This window comes from Miniopterus schreibersii, assembly GCF_964146895.1.
Source record: "Miniopterus schreibersii genome assembly, chromosome: 16".
NCBI lineage: Eukaryota > Metazoa > Chordata > Mammalia > Chiroptera > Miniopteridae > Miniopterus > Miniopterus schreibersii.
In genome coordinates, this window is record NC_138116.1 from 44,047,481 (window position 1) to 44,062,295 (window position 14,815).

At 54.4% G+C, this 14,815-nt stretch overlaps 1 protein-coding gene across 7 annotated transcripts in view; it reads right to left on the reverse strand.

Moving 5' to 3' along the window:
- SLC5A10 (solute carrier family 5 member 10) overlaps positions 1 to 14,815 on the reverse strand; it is a 66,538-nt gene that overhangs the window by 366 nt on the left and 51,357 nt on the right. Inside the window, exons 10-15 of one of the 7 annotated variants that reach the window (XM_081162915.1) lie at positions 6,649 to 6,756; positions 5,785 to 5,877; positions 4,181 to 4,331; positions 768 to 936; positions 406 to 621; positions 102 to 159 (exon numbers count right to left, since the gene is read on the reverse strand). In XM_081162915.1, the coding sequence (XP_081019041.1) occupies positions 102 to 159; positions 406 to 621; positions 768 to 936; positions 4,181 to 4,331; positions 5,785 to 5,877; positions 6,649 to 6,756 (795 nt within the window). The remainder of the gene's footprint in view (positions 1 to 101; positions 160 to 405; positions 622 to 767; positions 937 to 4,180; positions 4,332 to 5,784; positions 5,878 to 6,648; positions 6,757 to 14,815) is intronic. The other 6 variants (XM_081162916.1, XM_081162920.1, XM_081162917.1 and 3 more) reach the window with 6 other exon arrangements.

A 14,815-nucleotide genomic window follows, 5' to 3' on the forward strand; every position in this document is an offset into this window, starting at 1 on the left:
GAGAGGAACAGATGAGGACCACAGGGCCACACCCAGTGCCCTGGTCCTCCAAAGCCCAGCCCCAGGGATGACAGAGGGAGTGCCTAGGATCACATGCATACCTGTTTTGGCTCCTGGGGGCAGGTCCTTTGCTAGAGTCCACCAGGTAAGGTTTTGGATCTGCAGGGAATACATAGGGATGGGGGGGTGGCAGGATGGGGGAGAGGGGTGGGGGGTGGATCCAAACAGGACCAGGGGTCAGTGATGAAAGAGGGCAGTTGAGTTCAAAAAGAGCCAGAGGCCAGGGCCAGACAGGGTTAGAGGTCAAGAGTTAGAATATTCTTGAGTCAGAGAGAGTTAGGGGTCGGAATGGGACCTGAGTCAGAAATTGGTAAGGGTCAGTGCTCGGGGTCAGGGCAGGCTTACCTGAGCCGCGGAGGGCGGGGGCGTCAGCAGGCTTCCGGCCACCACCACAGCTCCGCTGAGTGCAAAGAGGGCAACGGCGAAGTGCAGGTAGTGGATGCTGCCCAGGATGGCAGGCCGAGTGTCCACGGCCCCGCAGGGCAGGGCCGGGTAGAGGAATTCCAGGACCAGCCTTGTGGCGCCCACCGCCAGCCCCACCATCAGGCCCCAGAAGGCCCCCTGGGGAGGAGGCAGGGCAGCTGGGGCCACTGGAGGAAGGCCACGGTTCTCCCAGCCACACACAGGCGGCAGCCTGTCCCCAGGAGGGGACTGAGGGACTCGGCCCCCGTGTCCCATCTTCGCCCCAGCTCCCCTCCCTACCCCACCTGCTCGTTGGCACGCCGCCAGAAGATGCCCAGGATGAAGACGGCAGTCACCGGGGGCGCCAGGGAGCTGGTCACTGACTGCATGTAGATGAAGAGCTGCCCACTGTTGGAGCCCTGCAGGACAGGGATCCAGGCCACGCTCACACCGATGAGCACGACGATGACCAGCCTGTGGGCAGACAGCAGGTGTGCTTGTCACGGGACCCTTCCTTTACCCTGCCCACCCCTGCGCACTAATGCTTGCTCTCCATCTGTGCCCGCTGCCTCAGCTCCAGCCTCCTCCAGGGACATGGCCAGTCCCGCCCACTCCAAGCCCTTCCGTGAGACCTCCACCAGTGGAAATGAGCCCCTCCCGCTGCCCACCCTGCATCCACTCTTGCCTGCCTCCCTCTAGGCGAGGGCACCTCCACAGCAGAGGCTTCACTTGTTCATTCAACAAACCACTCAACAGGAGCGCGTGGAGGGCTGTGCAGGAGCCCAGGCTCGGCAATGTGGGCCCTGCTCACTGCCCAACGCTCAGTTGAGCAAAGAAAGCAGATGAGCCTGTCACTCTGTGCTCAGGGCTGGGCCCAGGGAGCCCAGAGGAAGCATCAAGCCAGGAGGGCTTCCAGAAGGAGGGAGCCCTGGGCCTTGAAGGAGTGTGCGACTCAGCTAAAGGGATGGAGGCTGGGCTAGGTGTTGCATCTACTCCTCCCTGGCTGAGCACCCTTTGCCCCTGTGTCAGTTGGGTGCCCCTCATCCCTAAAGTGGGTGGTAGATGAGACTCACTGGAACCCTGAACAACATGGGTGAACGAGGCTATGTGTGTAGCTGAGGTGGGTCCTGCCTCCCTGCCTCCCTGTTTTCCTTTCTAGGCCTCAGGCAGAGGGTGGAGGAAGGAGGCGCCGCCTTGATTAAGGCTGATTAACCCTAAGCCTGGCAGGCACAGGCACTACCCTCTGCAAAGGCACTGGCAGGCTCCATGAACACGTCCCACCGGCCCCTCACAGGCTCCTGAAGTCCAACCCCAGGCCCAGCCTCTGTCCAGCCTGGAGTGGGGCCCTGCCCTCCCTGCCCTCTAGGGTTTCTTCTTTTTTATTACTTTGTTTATTGAGAGGAAGGGGGAGAGAGAGAGAGAGAGAGAGAGAGAGAGAGAGAGAGAGAGAGAGAGAGACTGACTGGGGATCAAATGCAACCTGGGTATGTATCCTGACCAGGAATCGAATCTGCCCCCTTTGGGTGTCCAGGGCCAGGGTTTCTTCTGATTCAGCCACCACCCAGCTGCCAGAAGGACCCAACCCAGAGGCTTTTCCTTCTGCGTAGAATGCTCTTCTCAACTCCTCCCCAGCACCCCCCACCCCCACCTTCCAAGGCCCAGCTGAAGACCTTCCTCCTCTAGGAAGCCCCCCCCCCCACTGCTGACAAGATGACTGCCCCTCTGTGTGCCTGGGCTGTAGCTGTAGTTGTAGGGAGCCCCTGGGCCTGAGGTGGGGTGGGCAGTTCTAAGATCTCTCTGGATTCTCATACTGGCCCCATCCAGGCAGGGTACAAGGAAGGCCTCGGGCACTATTTGTGAATAAGAGAGGGGAAGACAGGGTAGCAGGGGAGGCAAAGGATGGAGAGGGGCCTGGGGCTGGCAAAGGTCAGGGCCCTAGAGGTAGACTTGTCACTGCCCCCAGGCCTGTGACACCTCCTCTGGCCACCATCCCAACCCGGTGAGAGGGGTCACCAGCACGCCCCTGCGGTCCCTGTCCAGGTTTCTGGGAGAGCTCTGCAGCCCCTTTGTAAGTCCCGTAGCTCCTTGAATTAAGGCTCCAAAGATCCAATACCCCACCTGGCCCAGGGAGCACAGCTCGACCAGTGTTGTTTTCGGCAAGAGGAGGTTGGAAGTGTTGGTAGAGCTGAACCCTGGCAATGGGCCCTTTCCACTCGACCAAACTGGCAGTGAGAAAACTGGGACCTGGAGAGGGTGAGCAATCTGCCCCACACAGCCTTGTGCCAGGAGGAGGCTGGCAGGGCCTGAGGAGGGGTAGGGTGGGGCTTGACTGGGTAGAAGAGGTGGGAATGAGGGTCAAGGGCACCGTGGCTGGGGGTGAGCTGGCACAGAGGGGAGACTGGTTCATGACTTTGGCTTCAGAGGGGAGCAGGAGAGAAGGCTGCTTTTGAGGAGGCTGGAAATTAGCAGGGGGGGACATGAGGGCCACCAGGCAGACACCGAGGCTACCAGTGTCCCAAGCCAGGGGGCTGAGGCACGCACTGGGCAACGGGACGGCCAAGCATGGAAAGGCTTAGAGAGAAGATTGTCAGTTGGGGTGGGCTCCAGGACAGAGCCGAGGCGGGCAGGGAACCACGTGGCAGAGGGGAGAGGTGGTCAGGGCAGGAGCGCTGACACTGAAGCATCCTGGAGGCAGGAGGGAGAGGCTCCTGTTTTGGAGGCTCTGAGCCTGCAGATGAGCTCACACCTGCCTGCTGCCAGGCATGTCCCAACAGGGCCCTTGTACAGAAGCTGGCTGCTTTGCATCACCGGAACAACTGCCTGCAGCTCCCGGGGAGACCCCACCCTGCCATGGGCGCCATGCGCGCCATGGGCTCCTGGACAGAGGTTGCACTGTCAGCCAAGCTAAGCACCAGAAGGCTGGGCCCTCAACCTGCAGAGTGGGAGGCTCAGTGGGAGGCAGGAAGGGGTACCCAGGAGAGGGGGAAACAGTTAGACATATGCACACTTGGGGGCCAGCTCCTCATCCATGCTGAGTTAACGCCAAAGGACTCCCAGTACTGGCCAAGCATGGGGACGGAGGGCTGGGCCAGACACAGCCCCCGCTGCCCCCATGGGGAAGGGCACGGGGAGACAAGTTGGACCTATTAAGGGGCCACGTGTTCTGTGACAGAATCTAGCAATAGTCCCCTGTAGGAGGCGTTGAGGGGAGAGGGGCTCATTCCCTGTCAACGGTATCAGGGAGGGCTGATGAGGGGACCCTTGGGGTGAGTCATCGAGGTAATGAGGGGACAAAGGGCTAGGAGAAAGGTAGAAGCTCAGTTGGGCCAGGGGCACAGGGGCCAGAGGGACAGCTTTGGCTTGGGGCCTCTGGAGCAGTGGGAATCAGCAGCAGTGCTAGGGGCTCAGGTCTGGGGAAGAAAGAAAGATCTCTGGGATGGTTGGGGGAGGGCGCCTTCCTTCAGAGATGTGGCTCAGGGCAGGGGATGCATCCAGGATGAGGGGAGGACTGTGAAGGGTGGCCTGGAGAGCAGTGTGGGAGGTGGGATGGACAAAATATTCTGGCCTCTTCTCTCCTTACTGGCACCCTCCTTTCTCCAACTGACAAACTCCTATTCATCCCTTAAAGCCCACAACTGGTGGGGCCTCACGGGCTGGTCATGCGGGTGGGGAAGCCCACTTCTCAGCCCTGCCTGGTGCCAGCACCCACCCAACATACCGTCCCACCAGCAGCAGCTCCCGCTCGCCAACACGAGGCCGCAGCCGCCTCCAGATGTCCATGGTGAAGAGGGTGCTGCTGCTGTTGAAGATGGAGGTCAGCGAGGACATGAGAGCAGCCATCATCACTGCGACCATCAGGCCCCGCAGACCTGCAGGTCAGAGACACTGCTGGGCCCCTGCCTGGCCCGCGCCCCAACACTGCCCCCACCCCGTACCCCTCCTGCCTGTGTCCTCTGTGCGAGGCCCATCTCAGCACCTCGTGGCTGAGTGCCACCCACAAGTCCCTGCCAGCACGGGGCCAGGTGTTTGAGGTGGTGGGAGAGAGACCCAAAGTCAGGAGGCTGGAGAGACCAAGGACAAGCTGTGAGGACCTCTGAATGCTTCTTGAGCCTGTGGCTTGCTGGTAAAGATGGTCACACCGTGACTTCTCCATTGTCGCTGGTGCTGTCATCAGCCTTCCTTTCTACAGAGCCCCATAGCTGACAAAGCACCGTCCCACCCAGGGCTTCATCTGATGAGGATTATTCACCCATTTGCCGGATGAGAAAGTGAATGTTCAGAGAGGGGAAGACAGGTGCCCAGGGACCGCAGCAGGCCAGAGGCAGAACTCTGGGGAGTGGGGGGAATGAGGAAGGCCTGGGGTGGGACCCTCGGCTTGGAGGTCACACCCCGGGCAGGGCGCCGTGGGCAGCCTTTGGGCCTTCCTATGTGTGGCAGGCCCTAGCAGGCACAGGGGGTTCCCTTTCTTGGCTCTGTGGAAGACGAGATGCAGCTCCCCATGGGGAATAGAAATATCCACCTGCTGATTGGCTGAAGACGAGTGGGGGGTCCCCCTTGAGGTGGGCGAGGCACTGCAGTGCAAAGCCTTCCAGGAGTCTTGGGCCCGAGAGGGGCTGGGAGGGGGAAGACTCAGGGCTCGGTGGCTTCGGGCTGGTCACCTCCTCGTGCTGGGTCTTGTGCTTTTCCTTCAAGTATCTAAACACCCTCCCACCCGCACTGCCATGCCCACAGTTTCCCTGTCTGCCCTCCACCCCTGCCCTAGGATAAATCTGACAGGGCCCCTTCCAGAGGGCTCAGCCTTACAGGTACATTTGTTGCCTGGCACGGGTTCTGCACCTAACCAGCTGCGTGATGTCCAGGCACCCAGGGTCCTCGCTGTTCGTGTGTCAGGCTGACTGGGATGGGGCTCGAAGGAAAGTGAGTTCAGAAAACATTTCTCCGCCCTCTTTTTCTTGCTCAGAGAGGGGAGTTAACTCAGGGCATATTTTCCGCCCACTTTTCAGGCAGGAGATCAAGACCTAGACAGGGGTTGTGGCGCAATAACAGTTGGGTGTCAGTGCTGGGGGGTTAGGAGGTCCCCTTAACAGAAGGAGAAGGCAAGGCCCAAAGGTGGAAACCCTCACTGCAGCCAAGGCCTGCACCAGGCAGTTTCCCCGAATTACTGTGGTTAATCCCAGCCACAACGCTGAGGGGTGGGTATGTGTCATTATCTCCAATTTACAAATGAGGACACTGAAGCTCTGAGCAGGGAAATGACATGCCCCACATATCTCAGCCAACAAGTGGCAGAGCCAAGATCTGATCCCAGCTCTGTGCACTCACATCCCCTGGGCCCGGGCTCCCTGGGCGGGAGGAAGAGCGGGCAGGCCAGTAGCTTCCAGGGAGGCCGAGGGAGGGAGGTGCAGACTCCAGGGTCTGAGAATGCAGAAACGACGCCGGTGTCAGAAAGCTGTCTCATCCCTTTGCTTAGGTGGAACCTCCCACACCCTTGCTGTTGCTTTGTTGCACCTTTCCTGTGACTGGGACCTCATAACCCAGCATCACACTGGCAGGACCAAGCTGACATGAGAAACATGGAAAAAGCCAAAACCTGGCCCCTAGAGTCCCCGCTGGCCCACAGAGTGTCGGGGAGGCTGGGGCTCCCGGTCCCGGCAGAGTAAGCAGTGGCCTTGGGGACAGACTGGGTTTGTGCCTCAGCCACTCTGTAGCCTTGGATGAGCACTCCTCACCCTGTGCCTCAGTTTCCGTATCTGTAAGATGCAGCTAATAACTCTACCTCACAGCCTTAAAGGAGAGGAAGAGTTTGTAACAGCGGTTGGTACCCTTTCTCGGGACAGACAACACGGGTTGAGAGGACGAGCACTGCAGGCAGAGTAGCCAGGCTCAGGTCCCAGCTTTGCAGCTCACTTGCCATGCGACCTTGACCATGTCACTCAACTTCTCTGGGCCTTAGTTCCCCCATCTCTAAAATGGGGATAACAATGGCACGTGGGGGTCCTGAGGGAAGGACGCAGGCTACTCGCATGGATGCCCTTGGAGCAGTGCCTGGCGTGCGGTGAGCGCCAGGTGTCTGTTTTCTACCATTACCTTCCTCTCTTCCCACCTGGAGGTCACACAGCATCACAGTGGATCCAGAAGGGCCCCCACAGCCCCTCATTGGTCCCCCCAGGCCCCCCAGAGCCTCACCGATGGGCATCAGTTCCATGACCAGCTTGGGGTAGGCAATGTTGGAGCAGCCAATCTCGGCCCCGCAGGCCCGCAGGCACTCGGCCGGCGTCACGCAGCCCACGTCATCTGTGTGAGAGAGGTGCCTGGGTTCCACACCCGTCACACTGCCCCTTCAGACAGATGGAGGGCTCTCACTGCACGAGGGGTGGGGGCGCCCATCACTCCTGCCCCGCTTTCTCCGGTGGCTGCCTAGCCCCGGCCCTCAGGGCTCCTCTCCTCCCTTGCTCCCCTCTGGCCAGGTGCCAGCAGCTGGCCTCCCTGCCCTGTCTCCACCGGCCTCCCTCCCAGCTCAGGCCTCTCGGCCCCTCTGGCCGGGTGGCTCTCCCAGGCCTTCCCAGCATGGCTGCTGTGCTGAAATCCCCCCTGCTCTCCTGCCACCTCCTCTCCCACGGCTCTTCTTCGCCCTGGATGACTTGGGCATGTTTGTTTCTTCCCTCTCCCGTGGCGGGGAGTCCAGTAAGGTTGAGGACTCGGGCCCGCTGTGGCTGTCTCCCCAGCAGCTGGGACAGCCACACAGCTCACCTGGTGAGTGAATGAAGGAGTTAGTGGGTGTCTGGCCTCAGCCCAGACCTGCACTGGACCTAAATTCAGGCTTCCCAGCAAGCCGCCAGAGCAGGGAGTCCCCTGGGAGCCTCGCTCTGGCTCTGATGCCATGGGGGCGTCCAGCTCTGCCTGGCTCACAAGCACAGTGTGACAAGTAGCACCAACCCCATGTTCACGTGTTCCTCCAGGAAACACTTTTTAAAACCCCTTTGGCTCCATTCCTCTGGGATTTTCAGTGGAGGCCCATGGAATGTGGAACAGAGGAGGGAAATGGCCATCACAGGAGAGCTGAGAGCAGAAGCTGACCCGTGGTGACCAGGAGGGATGGGAATGGAGCTTCTGGGCCACGGAAGCCTGCTCGGGGCTGAGTGAGTAGGTGGGTACAGTTCCCATACCGCAGGCATCACTGTTCCCAGGCCTTGTGCTCCCTGTGCAGACAGGGCACTCCTGCGTTAAGCACTACCTCGTCCAAATGCCCCTACTGAAAGGCCCCTCTATAGATGCCCAGCCTCAGGGGCAGGGGTGTCTCAGATCCCTTCCTCTAGGTCAGAAGAGCTGGAGCAGTCATCCCTACCCCATGACCCTACATCCCAGGCCAGGCCAGGCTGGGTACCTGCTCCCTGCTGTCTCTCAGGCACCTCCCACTCAGTGTGTCCAATCAGATTCATCCCCTTCCCCCTCCTGTCCCAGTGATAGTCCCCCATGCTCCCTCCCTCCCCCCCTCCCTCCTCCCCCAGCCCCCAGCCTCCAGCCCCATGGCTTCTCTTCCCAACGCCCTGCCCAGTTCACTCTGGACCACCCTGGCTCCATCTCCTCTCCATAATACCAGCTCCTCACTGCCGCCCTCCCCTCCTCTCCATCCTTTCAAAATCCCAGCTTTGCTCGTATCGCTTACTTCTCAGGAACCCCTCCCCCTCCCCAGCCCCCAGCCCTGGAGCCCATGGCTTCCCAGGGAAAGATCCTTTCCACAGCTTTCGAGCCCTTGGTCCCAGGTCCTCCCATCGGTGCCCATGCACCAGCCACCCTGACCTGTTTGTATTTTCTCACACACACCCAGCACTTAGACTCCTCCAAGCTCTTGCAGACGTCTCCTCTGGGTCTCCACCCCTACCCTTGTTTATCTCCTGCTTCACGGCCCACTGCAAAGAGCTGGTCCTCAGAGGCTTCCCTGACGCCCACCCCACTCGCCCCCAGGGCACAGTAGCTTCCTCCTAAGGGCTCCAGGGTTGAATCACAATTGTTTGCTAGTATATTTTACCTTCCCTACCAGACCGGGAGCTCCCCAAGGATTGACAATGGGACTGAGTCATTTCCCAGTCCCAGGTATCACCTAATTCAGGGCTGGGCCCAGAAGAGATATTCTGTGAGCATTTGTGCATGAATGAACGAGTGAATATGAGAGAGAGGAAGGAGGAAAGGCACAGGATGAAAGGACGAGAGAAAGGGTCCCAGAAAGCCCCGCGAAGGAGGTCAGGCAGTGTTTCATCCAGCTTCCCCACCCAACACGTGCACCCCCACCGGTTGTGCAGATGGGAGAACTCAGGCACAGAGAGAGCATAACTTTCCTGGAACAGTCAGACCAAGGGACATAGCCCAGGGCCCCATGGCAGGACTCTGGGGCCACTCGTGTCCAGCATTCAGAGGGTAGGTGATGGGCCCCTCCTGGACTGGCTGTCTGGTGCCTGAGGACCCAGCCCTCCTGGGAGGGACAGATGAGGAGTCACAGCCACATAATAGCTCAGAAAGCCTGAGTCAGGAGATTCTGACTGAATGTACTCAGCCTACTCCAGGCTCCGGGCATGGGCACAGCCTCTGAGCACAGCTGGCTCAGTTCACCAACCCAAATGTTTATGCTGAACTTCAAGAAAGAACAACCCCTCCTTTATGACAGCAACAGAGGTGTCACCACTTAAGCACAGTCCCCTGAATGTGCCAACTCAGGAGGGAACAGTCCCCAGACAGTGAGGGCCAGGGACCTGGGCAGGGGCTCCGGGTTTGCCAGAGCACGGGCTTCTGGGGATGTAGGAGCTGCCCCACGGGGCTCCACGTTTGCATCAGCACCTGCATCCAGCCAAGGGCCCACATAAGAAGCCTGGGAGTTGCTCCTCTCCTTTCCCCCAAGTCCTGCCTCCCTGCAGCCAATGCCAAGTCCGGCCACTGGGCTTGGTGACCAGGGGAACTGCACCACCTCATCGCTGCACCACCTTGCCCCTCTAACCCACCCTCCCTGTGAGCAGCGGAGGGAACTTCTAAAACCTGCCTCCCTATAGTTTATGACCATGGGCCCAGGGGAGCCTGGGGCCTAGCAGTGCCCAGCTCAAGCAAATGCATGGCAGGCTCTGTTTGGCAGGCTAGTGTTTGTTTACTGATTGAATGACCCTGTACCAAGCTGGCCACTGGAAATACCACCCTGAGGGCTAATCAAGATGCTCCCCACTCCCCGGCCAGGCCTGGCTCATCCTTGGGAGCCAGTCCAGACGTCAGTGTCACAGTTTGGAGCAGAAGAAAAGCACACAGCCAGGTTTGAGTCCAGCTCTCCAACCCTTTACTCTGCGATCCTGGGTGAGATTATTCTCTGAGAGACTGTTTTCTCCTCTGTGAAATCTTTCTGGGGACATCCATGGGTCAAAGACTCAACTTCACCCTAAACTTCACCCCTTACTCAAAAATTAACTCAAAACAGATCACAGATTCAAATGTAAAACGGTCAAACTTTTAGGGAAAAAAGATAGGAGAAAATCTTTGAGACGCAGAACAAGGCGAAGAGTCTTTAGACTGGACGTTAAAAGCAAGATCCATAGAAGAAAAAATGATAAATTAGACCTCGTCGAAATGAAAAGCTTTTGCCTGTGAAAAGGACGGAAGAAAAGCTACAGAAATGACCTTAGTAAAGTTGCAGGAGACAAAATCAATGTACAAAAGTCACTGTGTGTCTATACATTAGCAATGAGCTGTCAGAAAGAGAAATTAAGGAAACTATCCCATTTACAACTGCGTCAAAAAGGAATAGATACCTAGAAAGAAATCTAACCAAGGAAGTGAAACATCTGTGTGCTGAAATTTAATAGCCACTGATGAAAACAATTGAAGAAGACAGAAATAAATGGAAAGATTTTCCCTACTCAGGGATTAGAAGGATTCCTATTGTTAAAATGTCAATGCTACCTAAGGCGATCTACAGATTCATTGCATCACTATCAAAGCTCCAATGGCCCGGCCAGGTGTGGCTCAGCGGTTGAGCGTCCACCTGGGACCCAGGAGATCACGTTCGATTCCCCGTCAGGGCACATGCCTAGGTTTCAGGCTTGAACCCCAGTCGGGGGCTTGCAGGAGGCAGCCGATCAATGACTCTCTCATCATTGATGTTTCAACTCTTTTTCCCCTCTCCCTTCCTCTCTCCGAAATCAATAAAGATATACTAAAAAAAAGCTCCGATGTTATTTTTCACAAAAACAGAAAAAACAATTCTAAAATATTTGTATGGAACAATAAAATACCCCAAATAGCCAATGCAATCTTAAGAAAGATAAACAAAGCTGGAGACATCACATTTCCTGACTTCAAACTGTATCACAAAGCTACAGTAATCAAAACAGTACAGTCATGGCACAAAAGCAGGTACACAGACAAGTGGAATAGAATAGAGCCCAGAAATAAACTCATGCATATATAGGCTATTACTTTACAACAAAGGAGCCAAGAATATACAGTACAGTGGGGAAAAGACAATCTCTTTGATAAATGATGTTGGGAAAACTGGACAGACACATGCAGAAGAATGAAACTAGACCCATATCTTACACCACACACAAACATCAACTCAAAATAGATGAAAGATTTGACTATAAGACCTGAAACCATAAAACTCCTAGAAGAAAATATGGGACTAAGCCCTTTGACATCAGTTTTGGCAATGATTTTTTGGGTTTGATACCAAAAGCAAAGGCAAAAAAACAAAAACAAAACAAAACAAGTGGGACTACATCAAATTAAAAAGCTTCTGCATAGCAAAGGAAACCATCAATAAAATGAAATGGCAACCTACAGATTGGGAAAAAACATTTGGAAACCATGTATTTGATAAAGGGTTAATATCCAAAAATACGTAAAGAACTTATATAACTCAATAGCAAAACAAGCAAACAAACAAACATAAAAAACAACCCACAAAACAGTCTGATTTAAAAATGAGCAGAAGAACTGAGTAGACGTTTTTCCAAAGGAAACATGCAAATGACCAACAGGTACATGAAAAAGTGCTAATCAGCAAGGAAATGCAAATGAAAACCACAAAAGCTATCATCTTGCACCTCTTAGAACGGCCGTGCTCAAAGAGACCTACGGCGCCTCGGCGATGCCGCAGACAAAGGGAAACCCTGTGCACTGCCGGGGACAGTGTAAATCGGGCAGCGCTGAGGAAAACGGGGAGGCTCCTAAAACATGATAAATAAATAGAACTCTCGTTTAATCCAGCAAGCCCACCTCTAGGTTACATATCTTTAGGAAATGAAATCACTGCCTCTGAGAGCTATCTGCGCTCCCTTGCTCATTACTCACAACAGCCAGCACCCGAGACAACCTAACTGTCCATCAACAGATAAATGCATAAAGATTTTACACGTGTGTGCATATTATACACACATAACATGTATATTATATAGGTATATGTGTATATGTAATACACAAATATGTGTGTATATATGTGTATATAAACATATTATATATATGTGTGTGTGTGTGTGTATATATATATATATATAACAGAATATTATTCAGCCATGAAAAAGACAGACGTCCTGCCATTTGCAACAACATAGATGGACCTAGAGGGTATTATCCTGAGTGAAATAAGTCAGAGAAAGGCAAATACTATATGATCTCACTTATACTTGGAATTTAAAAGTGCCGAACTTGTAGAAACAGATTAGAATGGTGGTTACCGGGGCCTAGGGAGTCAGGGGGAAAGAGGAGATGTTGGTCAAAGGGTACAAACTTTCAGTCATAAGATGAGTAAGTCCTAGGGGTCTAATTACACCACAGTGATTATAGTTAATAATATTATACAGTTGACCCTTGAACAACATGGGTCTAAACATGGCTTTGAAATTATAGATGAATGTTTTCAATAAATACTTTAAATGTATTTTCTCTTCCTTATGATGTTCTTAATAACATTTTATTCCCTCTAGCTTACTTTATTGTAAGAATAACAAATATAATCCATATAACATACAAAATATGTGTTAATCGACTATTTATGTTACCAGTAAGGCTTCTGGTCAACAGTAGGCTATTAGTAGTTAAGTTTTGGGAGAATCAAAAATTATATGCAGCCCTGGCCAGTGTTGCTCAGTGGTTAGAGTGTCGGCCTATGCACCAGAAGGTTGCGGGTTCGATTCCTGGTCAAGGGCACGTACCTAGTTGCAGGTCCGATCGTGCCCCGACCTGAGGCTTGTGTGGGAGGCAATCAGTTGATGTGTCTCTGTCACATTGATGTTTCTCTCTCCTCCCCCCCTTCTCCCTCCCTTCCACTCTCTAAAAATCAATGGGAAAAATATCCTCACTCCTCGTGAGGATTAAAAAACATTATATGCAGATTTTCGACTCCACAGGGTGGGGGTCAGCCCCCCAACCCCTCATTGTTCAAGAGTCAACTGTATTATATACTTGAAAAAAAGGGGGCTACAAACCAGGAGAAAATAGCTGCAAACCACATACCCGACAAAGGCCTTGAATGGAGACTATATAAAGTTCTCTCAAAACTCAACAGTAAACACCAAACAATCTAATTAGAAAATGGGCAAAACACATGAACAGACATTTCATTGAAGAGTATAGGCAGATGGCAAATAAGCACATAAAAATAGGTTCAATATCAGCAGTCACTGAGAAAATGCAAATTAACACCACAATAAGAGACTATTACACGTCCATCGGGATGGCTAAAATAAAATAATAGTGGCCACATAACATGTTGGCAAGGATGTGGAGAAATGGAATCACTCATACATTGTTGGAAGGAATGTAAAATATACATAATTTACTATGTATATGAACATTCATAGCAGCTTTATTCATAATAGCCCCAAAATGGAAACAACCCAGATGTCCTTCAGCAGATGAAATGGTTAAATAAACTGTGGTCCATCCGCACCATGGAGCACTAGTCAGCCACAGAAAAGAACAAGCTGCCAAACCACACACCAACCTGGATGAATCCAGAGACTGAAAGCAGACCAGTGGCTACGGCGCCTGGGGTTGGGGGTGAGGTGCGGCTGAAAAAAGGGAGAGCTTGGGCGACAGAACAGTTCTGCATCTTGATTGTGACGGTAGCACACATCTGCACAGGCGTGTGCGCGCACACGCACACACACACACACACACACACGCGAGCACAGGTAAACTGACATTGAAGAAGCTCTGCATTGCACCGTCAGCTTTCTTTCTGTAGTGTTCATTGGGGGAAATGAGGAAGGCTGCATGCAAACTTTGTTTGTTTTTGTTTTTGTTTTTTTAAACAACTTCCTGTGAATCTGTCATTATGGGCAGGTTACTGCAGAAGTTGGAGGGCTAGATCCTTTCACCCCTGCCAGCCAGAACTCCGTTATGAGCCCAGGGCATTTGTGCTGGGGTACAAACTAAGGAGGGACAGGGGCCCAGAGAGAGCCATGTCCTGGGTCCCCAGTGGCCAAGAAGCTCTAAATCAGGCTTCAGAGCTCCCAGAGCAGTGCCGGTCCACTGGGACTGCCTGGTGAGGAGGGTGCAGGTGTGTGTTCACACACTCGGAAGGAGCTGGGGAACTTGTGGGACTGTGTTCAGGGAGGCGCAGGGGCCTGATCTTTGGGGCCAGGGTGTTCAAACACAATGGGATGCCCCCAGGGCCAGGGTGGAGTGCAGGACTTGCGGCTTGATGGGTTAGTGATGGGGACCACAGGGGTCCTGGGGTTGGGAAAAGCAGTCACAGCTCAGGGCAGTGCCCTCAGGTGAGCCCTGACAGGCAGACTAAGGGAGAGAAGGAGTGAGGGTCCGAGGGAGCAGGGGTTCTAGCGCTCAGCAACACAGAGCAGTATCCCAACCAGCACACAGAGCAGCCCTATCCACGGCAAGTGGCAGGTGACCAGGGACAGAAGGGAAGGTCTGGGCCAGGTGCCTGGCTGACTGGCTGTGGCCCAAAAATGGGGTGTGGGCTGTTTGGCCAGGTTTAATGGGCTTTGTTGTCCCTGCCCTGGCAGCCTGCTTTCAGATGTGGTCCCCACACCTCCCATAACCAGGGTCCCAAGACCCAGGGACGCCATGCAGAGACCTGGGCCTGACCCCAGCCCACAGCAGTCCTTTCTGGCTCTCCCGGGTGGGGTGCTCACCTCAGGTGGGGTGCTGCTCATCACGCAGGGCCAGCCCTGGGGGAGGGGCACCCCTCCCAGCAGGGAGCAGGGTTCCTCACTAAGAACCGGGTACCTGCCCTGTCCACACCAAGCTCTGTGAAGGCTCCTAAGGTTGGATAAGATGGTGCTCTGTCCCTGCCTTCAGAGCTCCCAGCCTAGTACCCCAACTCTGCTTCCACAACTGGACAGCTGGACATCTC